The sequence below is a fragment of the Nelusetta ayraudi genome, unplaced genomic scaffold (assembly GCF_046127955.1).
Source record: "Nelusetta ayraudi isolate G7.1 ecotype Tasmania unplaced genomic scaffold, CSIRO-AGI_Nayr_v1 ptg000059l, whole genome shotgun sequence".
Lineage (NCBI taxonomy): Eukaryota > Metazoa > Chordata > Actinopteri > Tetraodontiformes > Monacanthidae > Nelusetta > Nelusetta ayraudi.
In genome coordinates, this window is record NW_027466109.1 from 213,377 (window position 1) to 232,390 (window position 19,014).

Consider the following 19,014-nt stretch of genomic DNA (forward strand, 5'->3'; position numbering starts at 1 on the left):
TAATTATGCAACCCCCACCCCGACCCATTCTCCGCCTTCGCCTGTCAGCCAGGCGCACGCCGTGCCTTGACGGAGAGCCAATCACTTCAAACGACTGCGGAACACAGCTGCGCTTTCATCGCGCCGCCGATCCATTCACTTTTTATTTTACATTTTTTATCTGAATTCATTGCTTCATTCATGTTTAAATCTATTCCAGTCGGGGGCCGTCGAAACAAACCTGCAGGTTGCAGCTGAGTTATATTTAGGCCGCGTAGCGTCATGCCCCGTCCATATGCCAACACGGGAAGCCAGAGGACGTGAGCTCAGCATCAAAAGCCCCCTGCAAACATGCGGACGGAGCCAGAATGAAAGACAAAAAAAAATCATGAACAAACGGGCAGATTGCGCTGATCAAGAAGTCCACATGTGATGCACACCGGCTAATTCTGACCAGATCGTTAGTGGAGCCCAACTCGCTCATTCCTACAATGTTTGTTTTCATTAATTTTTGAGCACTTTCAAAATTAATGAACTGAAATTCTACACTGACAGCAGCAGGAGCCGACTCTCTTCCCTCATGACCTCTGCAGGCTTTAATAAGAATCGTTGGCTCACGCTGACACATTTCTCATTAAAAACTCGACTCTTGTTTTAACTGAAGAGTGCAGAAGAGATGCTCTTGCCTCTTCTGTCACTTCCCGTCACACCTGGTCCAGGGCAGCCGAGCCTGTTTGAACTCTCTGCGAGTGTTTGTCCTGAATATTCTCCCTGAATGAATGAATCTCACTGCCGCCGCCGCCTCCTCCTCCTGCACCCACTCATGTTAAATTAATCTCTGCTTGCTCTGAATAAAGCAGCACAGTGAACTCTGGGATTTTAAAATGCACAGACCAAGCAGCGTTAAATAAACCAGACTTACACTTCTACAGCAGGGTGGATACAGGACATGGAAAGTGGGCCGGGGTGGAGAAAGAAGCCGTTGAAATGAACAGAACATGATGTTGAAAATGGAAGTTTACATTCAAATTATGTGTCTGAGACACCTTCTTTCCCCCTACTTCTAAGAACCCCTCACACAGCATTTTTAGGAGAGGAGAAAGTGAGCCGGCTGTCTGGGAGTAAGAGAAACCATTTGTTGCCCTTTCATGTATCATATCAGTCAAGATCCAGACGTGCAGGCCCATCAGATTTAGATGGCAGAGCCATCTATCCATACACATTATATTTAATCTCAACTCTTGGCTTCCATCAGAGTGTGAAGAGGTCTGCTGAGCAGCTGTGGACCGCCGACCTGAGCAACATGCGGTTCGTTGGTTCTGCTCCAGATTTACAGTCTCTGTCTCCGGCTTTCGTTCAGTGCGCTAAAGAAAAGAAGAAGAAAAAAAAAGAAATCTGTTTCTAGAACTGTGTTCTGTTTTGCTGCACTGAGACACAAAGACAGAACAGGCGGTCGCACAGGGGGTCTGCCCGCCAGGTGTGGGTGGTGGTACTTTGCCAGCGGCTGGAGTCTGTTTTCAGCGTGACAAGAAGGTAAAATGTAGTTCCTCTTGGAGTCGGAACCAGAGGGAGGCAGCATGGGAAGAGTGAACGGCTGTGCTCCTCGTTTGCTTGAGCTTTTCCCACCGTATCGTTCCCTAGTTTGCAGCTTTTGTGTGCAGCCCGCAGTCAGTTGTGTTTGGCAGCGTGAGAAGTCGGATATCTCTCAGCATGTCCGCTGTAGGGAAAACGGCCGCTGGGATTTTTGCCTCCGAGGCCTTTACCGAGATGTTCTTGCTCGCGGCTAAAATGCACAATTTGTGACGGTTGTGAGCTACTTCCTGGACTGGAGCGTGGTAAATTATTTTCTCTCTTAAAGAAAAAAAAAAAGAGGGAGAGAGAGCCCCGTGACGAGCCAGAGAGGAGGCAAGATGAGGTTATACTTCACTACCTCTGCCAGCGAGTGACAAGAGAAGAAAAATACTCTTCGCCCTTCCCTAAAATGGAGCTGCAGCCTTTTTGTCCCCGATGATAAAAAGTCATAATTAGACGCTGCGGCCCGCTGGCCAGCGGTCGCACGCACACACGTGCACACACGCTGCCCTACATTATTTTATTTTTTTTGCCTGCACACGCAGCGCTGACCACTCGACAGATGTCCATTCAATTACCATCAACTCACCCGGCTGACGACTGGAACATAAACACAAGAGCGTGTCTTTTCCCTGCAGAAATGTGCAGAACTCCCCCTCCCCCCGTCGCCATCCCTTAAAGATTTCAAATGGACGCCTTTGTCTGCAAAAGTTGTTTGTTTGCTTTGGATGAAAAATCCCCCCCGGTCAGTGTTAGTGTGAGAGTTTTTTGAACTTGCATGGAAAAATAAGTGTAAAACTAGAGAGTCAGAGCATCCATGAGCTGCTCCGTTTGGGAAATGCATGCGTGATCTTCTGCTTTGCGGCAAGTGGTGACGACTTTGTGTGCATAAGATTACTGGACAACACACACACAATAAGAAAAAGCCCAGATGAGGCAAACAGTGGGTCAAATGGGGGAAGTGGGACAAGGGGACAGCTGGGAAGCTGGAGGCCAACTGCAGAAGATTCACCATCACATGTGCGTGACAGAGACACGCAGGGGAAACATGGGAGGTTTAGTCGTTTAACGGCAACACAAATGTCACAACGGAGCGTTGCTGTGACCCACTCAGTATGTGTGTGTGTGAGTGTGTGAGTGTGTGAGTGAGTGTGTGATGTTCACTGCTTCTGGGCATTGTTGATATTTTTGTCCTACATTCCCATCACGTGACCGCGCTGCGCCGCTCGTATGTAAAGGTTACGTGTTCGCCGTTCCATTGATTTATGACTCTGCCGGATGCTATTTTTAGATCAGAGCCCCGAGGGTTTCATCGCCACTGTGTGCATGTGTGTGTGTGTGTGTGTGTGTGCAGAGGCGAGAGACACAGATGGAGTCCTTGAGGTCGCCAGTTATTCTAGGTGCGCTTTATTTATTTGCACAATCACATTCTTTGCAACTTTGCAAAGGTCACATGAGCAGCCTCTTTTGGTGGCTGAATGATCTGAATTTAGCTTTTCCCCCCTGTTTTTCTTGTTTTATGGAAAGCACTGATTTTAGTTGGGTTTCGGAGGGATTCTGTGGATGCTGACAGCACTTTCGCTCTGTCTTTTTCCTCATTATGCTTTAAAGGTCCCATATCCACCCATTTAAAAGACAATTTATGAGACAAAAAATGAATATCTTGCAAGAAAGAGTTGAAAGGAAGCAGCAAAGCGCCTGCAGTGGATGGAGACTTTACCATTCATCTGAACAGACAGTCACTTCCTGTTTCCCCTCAGCATTTTAAAAGTGTCCTGCCAACTGAAAAGCATCTGATTGGTTTTCGTACATCCAGGACGACTGGAGATGTTTGTAATTGAAGCTTTCCAAAATTGCCACTTTTTCCACAGGTCAATTCTTGGACACCCAGGTGTTTTCAGTCCCAGCTGCGGATGACAAGCCTGGACCTCCTCGTCTTCCTCCTCCTCCTTGTCTTTCTCCTCTTCCCTCGAGCTGATGCTGCCTCAGAAACTCGTCATCACGGTTGTGCGAGACGGTCACCACACGGAACAAGCGTTTTCCCGTCCTCGGCTCGTCTCTGACACCCTCGGGGAAATCGAAAATTCCAAAGTAAATAGTACTCAAAGGGCTGCCCAGTCCAGTTTGAATGTTGCACAAGGGATTGGAGTGGACTCCCCATATAAAACAGAATCAGTCTGGTGAGTCAGAGCAGAAGAAACCATGGGAATCTAATTTAATAGACACTAAAGAAAATTTGCACCTGTCAACAATGATGGTTTATTTATTATTTTTGGGGTTTGATTTTCAAAGGTTTGTTTTGTTTTCAGTCTCGGAAAAACGTGTCTTTGCTTGTGTGTTTGTGATTTAAAGAAGCAGCCTGTCTGTCTGCCTTCCTAGATTGGTTAAAGATTTAGAGGACACAGCATGTTCCCTGACTGCCTAATTCTATTATTTCTTTTATTATTTTTTTGAACTTATTGTCTCAGAAGAAAGATTTGCTGAAAAAAGCTCCTCATGTCTGGTTTGGATCATTTGATTTCATGCCGTTCTTATCCTCTCCAAGGAGACTGCACTTCCCCTTGCATTTAACATCCAATATCATACATTTTCACAATCGATTAAAGACTGAAAGATAATCCAGTTTTATGGAACAAAAAGAAGAAGCTTGATATCAACTTCCTGCTAAACCTGCTGCTTTTTTTGGACCTTCGGCTTGTCAGAGGCAGAGCCGTCACCTGGTCAGGGTGCTGCTTCAACCCTGGAGGGTGCTTTCTTGTGATGTCAAAAGGGATTGTTTTTTCCCCCCAGAAGTGAGTGCTTTATCACACGTTTTTCTGAAAAGTCAAACATGCAAAAGAAGCAAAGAGTTTTCTCCTTTCTGAGGAGTTCACTTGCAGGCACGACAAACATATTTAAAATGAAAATGGTAAAGTAAATTTTGCATAATATGGAACCTCTAATCCTCTTTACTATTCAATGTTCTCTACTGAGGCTCAGAAGTTGTCTCACACACTAACTCAAATTACATTTCCCTTATGAATAATAAACCCCTTTTTTTGTCATGCCCTTGATTGGAGAAATGCAAACGGGGAGATTTCATTATCAGGATTGTCAGCAGATGCAACTGTGTGTGGTTAACACCTAACACCGTGGGGATGTGCCAGAGTTGATGAATAAGGTCACATTAGCGGAATTTGCGTATTAATTGGCAGTAACGTGATGATGATGGTTATTGTAGGAAGGAAGGTGGTGAAGGGAGGCGGCAGAGGAAGGAGGTCGTGAAGCTCAGTCAGCAAAGAGATCCGCTAATCTCTTAAAATTATTATTATTATTATTATTATTATTATTATTATTATTATTATTATTATTATTATTATTATTATGTGACAGAAAATGAGGAACAACCACTTCACATGGTCAAATAATATGGGTTCATGGGTAAATTTTGAATTTGGAGGGGGATAGACCAGAATCAAGGTGTGGTCACTAAACCTGGGACATCCATCAATGTCCTCTGTGACATCACTGGGGGTTGACAGACGGAACTGATGTCTGTGCAAGCATTTTGTGACAAGCAGAGTTATCCAAAGAAGTGAGGGATGGACTTTTCTTATGTCTGGGGTTTTCATGAGTATCATAGAGACACACACTGCTCTCTGTAAACATTTGCATTGTGAATTTTGAAGAATATGGAAACAGAGGCAGAGAAAAGCACCGGACAGACACATATGCCACTGCAGCACCGAAGCCTGCAGGAAAGTCAGAGAGGGATTCACACCACCAACAGGCTCTCAGGCTTTTTAACACAGTTACCGCCCACCCGGCCCAGCCTGGGCAACGGTAATGACCTAAATAATAAAAATGTGGAAACAATCCCCAAGGCCTCGACGCTGTTCTATACTCCCTCCAACGGCGTCTTCTTGGGAACTTTTTGATGCCGCTCTCTGCTTGTTTCTGTCTTACATCTAACTGCTCTGAGCGAGAACAAATAGGGACCTTAATCCCTGCTGCTAACAGACGAGCCATTTCCAAACACGGAGTGCGTTTAGCTCCGCGCTCTCTGCCCCGGCGAGGCTCCTCCTGCTCTGCACCCAGCCAGTGAAAAACGGAGATAATGAGTCCTGCCACGGGCAAGTTTGTTTGCACGTACAGAATCTGTAGATGAAGTGCCTCTGTAGAGGATGATTCATTAAGGTCAGGTTGATTATTCTTAAAGGAGGAATCTGCAAATGCTCAGCCAGCGCGTCTAATGTTACACCAATTCCCCTTTGCTAGACCCAAGTTTTTTCTTTCTTCCTCTTTTAATCAAACAAACATGGAGCAATGGATCAGAACCTGAAAGTTTTTCATTATTAATAGAAAAAAATGTCAATTCCACTTTCCAGGAGCCTGGAGCAAGAGGTTGTGTGTCCGACCAGCGGCCCGTATCCGCAGACTCCTCATTTACATTTATATCAGATGGAGTAGAGCAGCAAAAGTTTGCATCTGAGAAGCTGACAACACTTTATACGAGAACATTTCAGGTAATAGCCGTGGATCAAGTCGTAGAGCTTTTCCTTATCGAAAGGTCATTAAAGTCATTTATCCCGTCAGTTGGTGCAGATTGTCAAGAGACCTTAAATGTCCCATATTCCCACTCACTCTCAGATTTCTTTTTTTTTTTCAGCCATCCAAGAAAAGCTCCAGAACCGCCAAATATTTAGCCCTCCATGAACAACTTCCCACAAAACTGTTGGCTTTGAACTTCCTACTCAGACTTTGTTGCAGCATAAACGACCCACAGGCACATTCAGAGGTCACACACTCACTGAGGGTCTATCCAAAATACAGGAAAACAGCAATAAAATCCAAACAGGCAAACATATTAAATCAAACCAGAGACTTAGAGCAGGTAAACAGGCAGTGGGCCAACTGTGGTAGTCAACGACAGAGCAGAAAAAAAATGGCTTTTTAAGTCGTCCAACAAGCTACAGGTGTGTAGCACAATGAGCAAGCCAGTCACTGATTTGTTGACAGGCCTCATAGTGGGAGTGGAGGAGGGCATGGGGAACATTTTGGAGGGAAAAAGCTGCAGAACGTAGCAGGAAGTAACATCCTCAGAGGGTCACAGTTGAACAGGAAATAACCCTCAGAGGAGGCGAGGCTAATCTTTTCTGGTTAATCAACATAGATCAATGCAGAAATTGTTAAAATGTATTATTTTGCATGGTGGGATCTTGTTGCATCCAACAGCATCCAACTGTTGGATGCTTGAAAGCCTGTCGCAGGAAGTGCTGTCACTGGCCACGATGACTGGTCTCGTTCTCAGTGTGGATGTGGATTCTTCAATGTTGCTGCTTTTATGTCCTGAAATGTAACAGTATGTGTTTTCTCTCTCCTTATCAATTGAGAATTAAAGAGGCTGGTTGCTATAAATTAAGCCAAGGTTGCAGCACGGCAGCAGCAGCTCTCAGCAGGCCAGTGACTCATCCGCCCTTTGTCCACCGTCTTTCTCCCGTCTGAATAAAAATGTGGCTGCAAATGTATTTTCACAGACAGCGGGTTAAGTAATGACGGGTCCTGTTTTCCTCTCAGGACTGCATGTCCAGTGTTGAATAATAATACATTGTTTTCTCTTGAAGGATACAGCACCTCAGCTGCTTGGCTTTCTTATGAAGGGCACTGGAGTTCTCTTTTCTCTGTTCTCGGTTCAGGTTGTCAAGGCTTTCAGCCAGCGGGGACTCGACAAAACGTCAGCTGGGAAAAAAATCATGTGCTGGTCTTTGGCTTTAAAGTTCCCCGTCGCATTTTTATTTTTCTTCCTGCTAGACTGCGCTGGAGCAACTTGTGTACTTAATCATAAAAAAAAACCACACAAGCAACAAAAAGGAAAAAAGAAAATCCAGTAAATAGCCTACTAAGCCCTCTGCATAACGCCTCCTTCAAAAGCGATTGTGCTCAGATGCATATTGTTAGCACAATATGCACGTAATTTAATTTCAAAGGGAGTAACCCGAAATGATTGATTATTCAAAATAAGCGTTCAAATAATGGTAATGTTATTAGCTTCGTGTTTACAGCTTCCTCCTAAAACGAAGGCTTTGTTGGACCCTTCATATGTTTGAAAGGGGTCTCAGAGGGCGGAGCCAATACCTGTCTGGGGGTGTGATGACTAACTAGGGAGAGGTATCAGTGAGGTATTAAAGTGGCATCATCACAAGCAAAAAGAAAATAAAAAAAACAAGCATCTGTGTACAAAGTTTGTTTCTTTGTGGCAGCAGAGAAAAACAAGAACGGTTTTAGTCTTAAAATTAGATAAAAATCAGTTTTTTTTTAATGTGACTGTCTATCAGTGACGGCAGCAGTCGGTGGAAAGGTCAGCATCAGGAGGAAGAAGAGGGAAACGAGGACAAGCAGACCAATAAGATGTGTCTCCACTGACCAGAGGGGAAATTAAAACCACCCTGACCTGTAGTCTGCTGTCTTTTTAATGAGAAGATTTGCTGGCCAAATCCCCCCCCGGCTTCCTGCTACATGTTTGAGCAGTGAGAGAGTTTAATACCAACTTTGAAGGAGAGTTTTTAAAATTGCTCTGCAGACAGTTTGCACCCCCCCCCCCCCCACACACACACACACACACCAGGTGTGTTTGGTGCTGAAAGATTTTTTTTTTTTTTCTCACACTTGTTGGCATTTTTCAAATGACTTTATTGATCATTTAACCAAATGTACCATCAGATATATTACACAGGCCAAAGCGTGACAGACAGAACCACAATAGATGAGGCCCCAGATCATCCACTGATGACACAGAAACCAAGTGTTTTTTTCTCTTAAAAGTAAGAAAATTAGTAAGGCCTCCACAATGTCACCTTATCATTAAATATGATTTTTCTTCTCTATATGTTTTCAACACACCGATCATTTTAGATTTTTTTAAATTTCTTTTTTTTTTATTGCCAGTGGTTTAATTTAGTCGCAGTTTTCAAGATGAAAGAAAACTCTGAAACAAACAAAAAAACTCAACACAGACAAACTACTTGGCAACGTGTCCTCGACGTGTCGACGGAAGAAGACAAGCACTGTCAGTACAAACGGAACAGAGCCATACCACAAACGAACCAACAAAAAGAAATGTATTACAAGTGCCGGAATCTTTTTTCTCTTTTTCTTTTCTTTTTTTTTTTTCTCTTTTGAGACACCCAACATTTAGAGTAAAGAAATGTGCGTCCATCTTAATGCATTCCCTAATACATAACTACTGGAATTGGCAACGTGTAGTTTGTTCTTCTGAATCCACACACACGCGCGCGCACACACACACACACACACACACACACACACACACACACACACACACACACACACACACACACACACACACACACACACACACATACTGCATCCACTGGGTGCCGCAGCAGAGAGACATCGTCCTCTCATCCCTTAACGCCAAACACCGTCTGAGGCGGCTCAAGTCCAACATCCTCCCGTCTCAGTGCGCTCAGACGGCACCGAGGTAACCTCACAGTCTGGTGCTCGTCCTTGTCCAAAAAACAGGAACAACAACAACAAAAAAATAAACTCCCAGCGAGTTCTCGGCTGTCCATCAGAAGTGAGAAGGTATCCATCCGTACGGCTACAGCACTACAGGAAGCTTCTGCCACTCAGCAAGCTCGGGGCGCTCAGCTCAGTCTAAAGCTCTGCCGTCAACATTCGTCGGTCAGAACTGGACGCTGCTGGGTGACGCTACATCAGGCTGCCGGGCCACGAGACGATGGTCAGGGTGATTCTGCCGCGGAGCTCCTTCAGAAAGCGCACCAGTGCCGTGTGGGTCATCCCCCATGTGCTCTTCCCATTCACCTCAAGCAAGATGTCGCCGCACCTGCACAGAGAGGGAGGGATGACGTCAAAAAACTTTGTTGCGTGGAAAAGAATAGGATCCAAAATGTGCAAAGTCCACAGTCCTGTACTATGTATGGATACCTAATATGAACTGTGTAATTGGTGTAATATGATATATTATTATATATATAATATTGTGTGTACATATATATATATATACACATATATATATATATATATATATATATATATATATATATATATATATATATATATATATATATATATATATATATGTATATATATATATATATATATATATATATATATATATACACATATATATATATATATATATATATATATATATATGTATATTTACATACATATAATATAATATGTGTGTAATATCATAATATGTACTGTGCATAAGTGTGCAAAATGCATCCAAACTGAAATGCATGTGACAAAGCATTTTGTCACATGCGTGAATGCGTGCAGATGAGTGCAACAATTCTTTCTTGCTCCTGGCTATGGCCAGGGATGTGGAGAGGCCACCTCTGTGTGATGACACGAGGGGGTTTGCTACCTCTCCCAAGTTAGTGACAACAACCCCAGTCAGGTGTTTGCTCCGCCCCCTTAGAGCGCTTTGTTTTTGTTTCCTTTCAAACATGGCAAGCAAAACAACAGTTTTAGCAGTCAGTTTTAGTTTTTATCTTTCTCTTGAGTTTTTTTTTCTTTTGCTACACTGCCAAGCGGCTCTCCTTGAGCCGTCAATAAAAATGATAATGGGTAAAACATGGGTCCTTTCCCCCCGTCATTAAAAAGCTTTTTATCCTTTCGAGGGAGGTTTCTGCTTCTTCCAAGAGAGACTTAATACCTTATCCTGCCATCGTTGTAGGCCGGCGTCCCCTCCACGATGGAGCGGATAAAAAAGGATTGATTGCAGTTGACCTCCTCCTGACCTCCCACGATGCTGAAGCCGAGGCTGCCCGAGGTGCTCCGCCGCAGCACAATGTCTTTGCAGCAGTAAAGATGCCTGCACGAACCAGGGAAGAGATTAAAAACACTAATCTCTATTCCGTATCTTAACAACTTCTCCATATTTATATGTCGAGTGCAAGTGCAGTAGCCAGACTCCTGAATGCGCCAAGACTCTACAATGGAAAAAAAGGTGGGTTTGCTCCTACATAAATTCACTGTTGGACACGTATATTTATTTCACTTTATCACTGTCAGCACGCTGCTGTCCTCCTCAAATGACTTTTTAGTGAGATATATTGATACACTAGAGTGTAGCTATGGTCTGGTTACTGTTTCTAAGACATACGGTTGACAAACTCATACAACAATATTTTAGTATAAAGCAGCGTTAAAATATAATATAAATAATTAAGGGTATTTTAATTACAGATTTGCATACAGATTGACAAAGTGTTGTTTACAATTGTCTGCTAGCAGAACAAAAATGTTTTTAACCAGGACATTTGTAAAAAAATATATATATATATATCCCAAAATAATTTTAGGGCTAAAGTCACCATTCATCATCAGACTCTCATTTTAGCCCATGCCTATGATGATACCAGGAAAATGTATGATGAAAATTTACTTCTTCAAAATTCCTCCAGTTGTGATAGTGTTGAATATTTATCCCAAAGTTTTGGCTTTGAAAGTATAATGAGAGCAACCCCTCCCAGCTGGCTCTGTCAGAATTTCAGTTTTTCAACAGCTGGCAGAGGTCATAGAAGCATCAATTAAAAAAAAAAAAAATCCAACAACAACAAAGCAGGAGAAGTCAGTGAGGTAGAGGAATGCAAATGCACTCACCTGGGCAGCTGTAGCCAGGACACCCACAGCGGGGAGTAGTCGTCGTTGGGCAGCGGACTCTTGGTGCTGTCGCTAGGCGACGGCGACAGGCAGGGCGGCAGCGTGCACTCCTGCATGGACTCCTCCGGCGGACGCATCTCCAGGACCTTGAGCACCACGGGGGAGGAGGTGTTCTTCAGGTTGGCCACGGCTTCGCTCCGCGTCACGCCCGTCAGGTCCACACCGTTCACGTTGAGCAGGATGTCGCCTGCGCAGGAGGCAAACCGCCACAGGTTACTCCCCTCCGGCCCGGTGAACCCTTTCACAACACAGGGACTCATCATCTAGCTAATTTATATTCATAAGGACGCAGCAATAGGAAACAAAAGGAGGCGAGGAGAGTTGCATGTGTGTATTTTCTGAAAATGGCTTCAAGCAAAACAAATCAGCGTGGAGACGCTCACCCAGCCGACAATAAAGGAGAAGAGGGGGTGGAAAGGACATTACTGCATCTCATGGACGTGCGTGTGGGAAAGGAAATACTCCGTGGAAACATACGCAAATGTGTTTTATGCCCGGGCAAAAATGGAGGCAGCTACTGTGCCACTGTGTGCCGTTAGAAGGCAGTAAACACGGCTTTATGCAACAGTAACACTGCACAACATTCATTCCTGGTGGACGGCACTTGCACAGGAAGGAAGGAGGATAATAACACGGGACTTATTGGGTCTTACTGTGAAATGTGTAGTCGAGAAACTAGAGATGGAAGAAAAAGACGCTGTCATCTGCGTACAGTCTGATGCTTGTGTGCCATTATTTGACTTCTATTCCATGTTATGTGTGTGTGTGTTTTTTGTTGCCCTATAAGCTGACTGCTTGCAGATAATGCGAAATAATTAAGTGCTCTGCAAATTCTCCACTGGAACACAACGAGTCCTCCGAAATGTTATGCTAATGCGCCGATGTTTGTTTGTGTTTATCGTTTAAGTTTGTTAGAGTCAATTTGTGGCGCGCTGAACCGCTGCAGCGGTGGCTGAGCTTCCTTTCCATCGGATGAATGAACCTCATAATGAAACATGAATCCAAAGTGTTCATCAATCACACAGCCGCCCTCGCCTCCTCTGCACAAAAGTGTTCATCAGGCAGCCGTGACACCCTCGGTGTGAGCAGATGATGAGCCTCACAAACAACAACAAACACTTCAGACAACACACTGCTAATTGTAGGCACAAAAGCCTTCGGGAATGACTCAGTACCAATTAGTTGAATATAAATTCACACATATAGGTGAGTAATGGTGAAAAAAGAAGGGGAGGATTTTTAGCTACCTTTCCGGATGGACCCCTCCTGCCCCACCACTCCGTCAGAGTCCACGTTTGTGACGTAAATGGGAAGGTCCCAGCAGCGGCTGGACATGCCACCGGCCACAGTCATACCCAGGGAGTCGTACGGCTCCTTTGTCAGAGTGACTGTCTTCTCGTAGCACGCTGGCTTCTCACAGGAGTCCTTGACGGGGCAAACACAGAGAGAAAAACATTTTAAAAGAAAGAAAAAAAAAAAAGTTTTTTTTTCTTTACTTTAAAGCCACTATCGAGATGATGGAAGACATGAAGTGACATTGTCACTTCATGTCCTGTGTTCGTAAAAAAACAATTGAACTAAAAAAAATAGCTTTTTTTGAGTGAAAAATAAAAGTCTAAATCAAGTGTTCACGACAGAGGTTAAACAGTGTCCCACACAATCCTCGGTTTCATAAGTGCGATAAAAGCTGGATATGAATCTCGTCGCTGCATCCAGGTCACCTTCTGCAGGCGGCACTGCAGACTTGGGAGCTGCACATTGACTGTTTTTCCTAGAGGACATGCGAAGGCCTCTCATGGCAGGAGGTGCATGTTAATACCACCAGTGGAGCTCCATTAGATCCATGACATTGACAGAGTGGCTAATTAATGAGCGAATTAATTAGAATCAAGAGTAGCGTTCCTCTCTCTAACATGCAGTGTTTGGCTGGCAGGTATTCACTCCGTTTGGGAACTCCGCCTGCATCCAGTGGTTAACAAAGGCGCCACTGCAATCACACATTTTCGCCGTGCCCGCAGTCAGAGGTCGCTTGCGATCACATGACTGACCTCGGGGCACAGCACTGGTAATAGATGTGGGAATGGTGGCTGAATGCAGCACTTAGTGAACCACAGCACCTCATCAGCTCGTGTCCTGTATAAATGCAATCACATCTTATATTGGGAAATAGCTGAAAATCAAATTGAATATTTGATTATTATTTCTTCATTGAATTTATTTCCTTTCATACAAGCTTTTGGGATTATTTGTAAGCATTTCTCAATCACTGGTATATAAGCACTGGGATCTAGTAGACTGGAAGTCTTTCTGTGGGTCACAATGTGGGTGACGTAGTTTATAGTCAATGAGCAGAGCATTCAATTTCAGTAGACAATTTTCACTCAAATGGGCCACATTAAAATGACATGCTGGCTCAAATTTTACCACAGCGATGGACCAAAGAGTCTCAAGGAAGGGAATTGAGTATGGCAGAATTTGCTGAACAGAAAATCGTCGAGCTGTTGAAATGTGCACAATGCAAATCCAGCGAAGCCTGATGAGACTTTAAAGTGTAAAGCATGATGACTAATGGTGATTTCTCTGAGAGACGGGGAGCCAATTGTGCTGCCTAAATGACAATCTTGATTTTGATGAATTGGAAATAAAATTCTCCATTTAATCATTTAAAACTTAAAAGGGTGTGTGTGTGTGAGTGTGTCTCACCAGGAGTGTTTGTTCTATGTCCACTGGGGAATACGGTGGGGGGCCATCCATGCCCCACGGGGCTTCTTGTAAGATGTCTGGGCCTGGTAGGCAGATCTGACGGGACACTATAAAGTGGACACCTTCCTCACTGGCCTGGAGAGAATTGAGAGACAAAAATAAGTTGGAAAATGAGCAGCAAAATAACAGTAGTAAACGGGTGTCTGTTGAGTCTCTTTCAGACCCGGCCAGACAATCTGCTTCCAGCTTCTAGGCTGAGCTAAGAAGCTGAGCTTACTGGACTTTTGGCTGTCGCTGTGGGTCGTTAAGAGCTTCATAACACTGCAAGCCAACAGGATCGCTCAGATTTCGCCCATGAAATGCGCCTTGCCAAAGTCCAAGGGAAAGCGTTTACAGTTGCTCCTAAAGATTTAGTCAATTTAATAAAGGGTTCAGCTTGATTTGTGGAGTGGAGGCTCCCGACTGTTCCAGGCAGAACCATGGGAAGAAGCTGCTGGAAGTTGTAAACACTGTCTGCTGAGTATACTTCCATGAATGCTATTTTAATGGCAGCCTCATCCAAACTACGTGGTGCTCTCTCATTGAAGCGCGGTGTTGCTTAAGTCCTTTGTCAGGAGCTTAACTGAACCACAGAGCAAGCCACAGGGAGGTAGTTAACGTTGCCCCTGGCTCCATTTGGAATCGTCACACTGGCTAAACTAGCAGCATCACAGCTCATTGGTCCACAACAATGTGATAGACAAAAGTTTCTGGAGGTGTTTTATTTGTTTTGGTCATTGAAATTATGATTCAAAAGTAATTTTTCCTCTCTGCTGTGAGCAGCTTACATGCACTTGAATTTACCTTGAGGGTATTTGCAGCATTCATTATTACAGTATATGACCATTTGTATTTGTCTTCTAAATTGACCCCAAGAGGGGAAATTAGCAGGAAAACCAGTTATTAATGGAGAGGGTCTGCTTCCGCCTCGCCTCAGTCCCTCCTGCCTTTGCAGCTCAGCCCACACCAGTAAAGCAACTCACATTTTTTTCATCAAAGTCATTTTTCAAACTGAAATTCACACAGAGTGGCTGCTTCTCTCTCTAGCATTCTCGGTCGCAAATTTAACCGGTTTCCTACAATGCAGAGCTGCTTCCTGGATTAAGCACTCCGGCCCAATTTTGAACCTAATTGGACTAATTTGATTTCTTTCCAGCCAGTTCTTAATCTCCGACAGAAAAGTAGCCACTCAGAGAGCCCATTTCGCCTCCGCCAAGACCCTGGAGAGGCGGCGGCCCTTCTCAGGCAGGAACCTCGGGCCTGCTCAGTCAGCTGCCGCAAACACACTGCAATTAACCGCGATTAACCACAAACACACCCCCTAATGGCTGGCGTCGGCCAGGAACCGGTTGGCGGCTGCACGAACCCGACCCTTTCGAGGACTCGCCACAATTAAGTACCATTAGCTGCAGCATCAGAGTGCAGACGTAATCGCGCAGTGCAACACAATTAGCCTGAATCACCACAATTATCTTTAATACCTCGGGGTCTTTGTCTAAGAGCAGAACCCTGTTGTTTATGGTCCACCGCAACGACAACATGTGGACTCGCCTCAACGTCTACAAGAATCACGCCATGTCTTGAGCGAGTGCGATAGAAAGCAGGACTCCGCCAACTAACCTGGATGAGAAGTGCAGCGTGTTCCGGGGCGCCGTAGCGCAGGTCGTGTCCATTTATGGCCAGGACACGGTCGCCCACGCATAGCTGGCCGTCCCGTGCAGCCAGTCCCCCCTCCAGCAGGTGAAAGATGTAGACTCCATGCTCATCCGGCCGCCTCACCAGCTTGATACCCAGCTGCTCGTCCGGTGTGCTCTTGTTCAGGACCACGTGGATGCTGTCATCCCTGACAGGGAGGTGCACGCCGTGGGACGGGTGGCCCACCGCCACCTCGTGGCCGTGCCCGTGTGGGTAGCTGTGCGAGTGGGAGCGGTAGCGGTGGCGCTGTTCCCGGAGCACTGTCAGCCGCAGGAGCTGGCAGGGTTGCTTGAGGGTGGCCACAGCGTAGCAGTGAGGCACGTTGCTGATGTCGATGCCGTTCACCTGGCAAAAAGCAACAGGAAAATGTTGGTGAAAACAGCAGGAATGGGCGTCTTGTTCAGAGATGGTACCGGATTTTTACGGGTACTACCTTCAGGATCATGTCCCCAGGCAGCAGGCGTCCATCCCGAGCGATGACCCCCTCTCTGTAGATGTCCTGGATGAGGATGCGAACCAACGGTGTCTCGTTGCCACCCACAACGCTGATAGCGAGCGGTTCCGAGGGATCTGCTCGCGTGATCTTGATACTGGTGAGTTCGCCGTCGGGGATCAAGTGATGCAGTTGAGGAAGAGCCAGCACTGCGGAAACAAGGCCGAGGCAAAAGTTCTGGATTAATTTGAATATTTATTTATTTTTTGTACTGTACTCACAAAAAGAGAGAAAGGCTATTTGACGCAACGCCAATTAAAACAGAGGAGGGGAGGATGCGTGCGGAGCAGATTGAGCAAGAAGTGCAGGACTGCGGTGGAGAGTTTCAGCAGCGGGACCAGCTGTCTCTACTCCCGCAGGTTACTCAAACAAACTCGTACAAGCCAAGGGGGAAAATTGGCTTGGCTGATCATCCTGCCCCATGTTTGTATCATTAGTCACATACATCTGTAGCAAGTATGCTTGGGAAAAACCACATTTTCAGACTTCCACGGGGCCATTACATGGGCGGGGGTGCGAGTACAGTCGAAACATGCACGAGATCCAAACCAATCCAAAGCCAAACACACGGAAACAGTGTTGTTCCATGGCAGTATCTTCAGGATTTTTATCAAAAGACATGGAAACAACTAACGAAAATAACTACTGTCAGTGGCAATAAAAAACGAGATTTTTAATCAAATTGCATAAGAGGGCTGTGCACAACAATTAACCCATTAATAATGATGTCAGTGTAACGTGTCAGAATGACACATCCTGGATCGAACGGTGCTGGGCTGGGTCTGGATCTTTGGTTGCATATTTTGGCCAATACATGACAAATACAAGGGAGATGCAGTCCTCATTTTCCTTCCTCCTTTCTCCTCCCAATGACTCGTCGCTTCTCCTTCTCTTCTCGCTTCTCTTGATCCACACTATTCTTACGGTACTTCCTCCTTTCCAAAGTCAATATTTCGTAGTCATGTCAGCGGATTGTTTCCCCGGGATGAGTTCACGTTAACACACGGACCTGCGGCTGTTACGTAACCTCGCCTTCGTCTCCATCACCTGCCCTTTCACCCTCTCAGCAGTCCATTCCTTGGCCCGTGGGGACATTCCTCTGCTTGTATCCACTCTTCCATTCTATTGGCTCTCCCTGCTACCATCTCCCTGCATCCACTCCGTCTATCTTTGTCTCTCCAGCGGCACGCAGTGAATATTTAATCTATGCTCCCAGCCTGCTCTCTGATAGCCTCATAGAATAATCTAGTCTGTGATCATTCGTCATCCTTCATTGTTACGCAACAGCACATCCGTTCTCCTTGTGCCATAGCTCTGCTCCAACATTACGCTCTCTTATGGTCGACTATATTTCCCCTACTTAGCGATCACGAACGGGTGTGGATATGGTTATTGCAGAGTGCTAAACATCCACAGAGCACATTTTCTTCACGGGGTAATATCTTGCGGGGCTGCCGTGTCAAGAGCGCGGCTCTCCCCTGGGAGCGCTCCGTCAAATCAGCGCAAACCTATTTCCCCTGGATATACTCGGGGAAGGACAGGAGGCAGAGGTGGAAGAGAAGGAGACTGCTTGGAGGATGGGATAGAGGGCGGGAAAACTGACGGATGAAGGACGTCAGCGGCCTTGCGTCCAGGCCGATCCAGCCCTCGTTCCCAGCGCCTCAGGCTACTGCCTTCTCCCTCCTGATCTGGCCCCCCTGGTGATGCACCGGAAAGACTTATGCAATCTGCAGCTGAATTATTAAAGAAACATATGCTACTGCTACATTCTGGACTCCCAGCCGTGTCACCCTCCTCGCACAGCTGAGGGTACATCACAAGTGCACATACTTTAGAAGCTGAGCCCTGCCTTTTGGAGCTCCTCCTCGGGGGAATGGGGAAGTGCCGATGCAGCATCTCACATCACACGCAAGCCAGCCAGTCAACAAGCAAAAACAAAGCCAAAAGAATTCACATGCATCAAAGTGTATGACATGAAGACAAAAGGTCCGTACCTTCTCGGGGCACGCTGGAGTTCCTGGCATTGTCCCGCTCCTCGGACGTCTCATTGCTCACCGCCGTGCCGCTCTTGGTCCTCCGTAGCACGCTGAATGCCCGATTCAACCTTCTGAAGGAGCGGCTCCTCACTGAAGAACGGTCAAAGTTTCTGACTGCGGAGGAGAAAAGGAGGCATTTTATAGAGTCCTACATCCTGAACAAGCCCGGACATGTCTGCAGCTGCCTCCCTGTAGCCAATCAAGTTCCTTGTGACTGAGTGTTGTGTTGGGTTGGAATGTTACCAGAGGACCAATTGGTGTTTGTAGCATGAGTCTAACTATCACACCTGCCAAAACAACACTAACTTCATTCTACAATAATCTCTTGGTTAATAAGAATTTTGTGGTGTGCAGATTAACGCCTGACAATGAAGCTTCTTATCAAACATTTCATTCCCAACACAAAAGTAAGTTGTTGTTTTTTTTTAGGGCTCGAGCTAAACAATACCAGAATATAAAACAGGTTGACGACATGACATATCTGGTTTGATGAGGAAACATCTATGCAAATGCAACTTCAGTACACATAATTAATACTTTGGTAACATTAAATTGTGAAGGAATTGCTTCGGTTTTCACTTTTACTGTTTGTTTATATATGTATATATATATATATATATGTATATATATATATATATATATATATATATATATATATATATATATACAAACAAAGACCTAAGCTGGTAGCCAATAATTAGCTAATGGGAACAAGCGTTAGGAAAGTTCAACCCTGTTTAGGGAGCAATGTTGGTCCCCAGCCCATCCACTCCAGCCTTTTTCAGGTTTTATTTTTGAGTT

General features: G+C 45.2%; 1 protein-coding gene across 4 annotated transcripts in view; it reads right to left on the reverse strand.

Moving 5' to 3' along the window:
• Window positions 1–8,457: 8,457 nt before the first annotated feature.
• lnx1 (ligand of numb-protein X 1) overlaps window positions 8,458–19,014 on the reverse strand; it is a 32,933-nt gene continuing 22,376 nt past the window's right edge. For 3 of the 4 annotated variants that reach the window (XM_076039298.1, XM_076039299.1, XM_076039300.1), the window contains 8 exons: window positions 18,172–18,327; window positions 16,118–16,326; window positions 15,610–16,029; window positions 13,951–14,085; window positions 12,495–12,672; window positions 11,188–11,434; window positions 10,238–10,396; window positions 8,458–9,397 (listed from right to left, as the gene is read on the reverse strand). In XM_076039298.1, the coding sequence (XP_075895413.1) occupies window positions 9,262–9,397; window positions 10,238–10,396; window positions 11,188–11,434; window positions 12,495–12,672; window positions 13,951–14,085; window positions 15,610–16,029; window positions 16,118–16,326; window positions 18,172–18,327 (1,640 nt within the window). In that variant the 3' untranslated portion in view covers window positions 8,458–9,261. The remainder of the gene's footprint in view (window positions 9,398–10,237; window positions 10,397–11,187; window positions 11,435–12,494; window positions 12,673–13,950; window positions 14,086–15,609; window positions 16,030–16,117; window positions 16,327–18,171; window positions 18,328–19,014) is intronic. The other variant, XR_012928429.1, reaches the window with a different exon arrangement.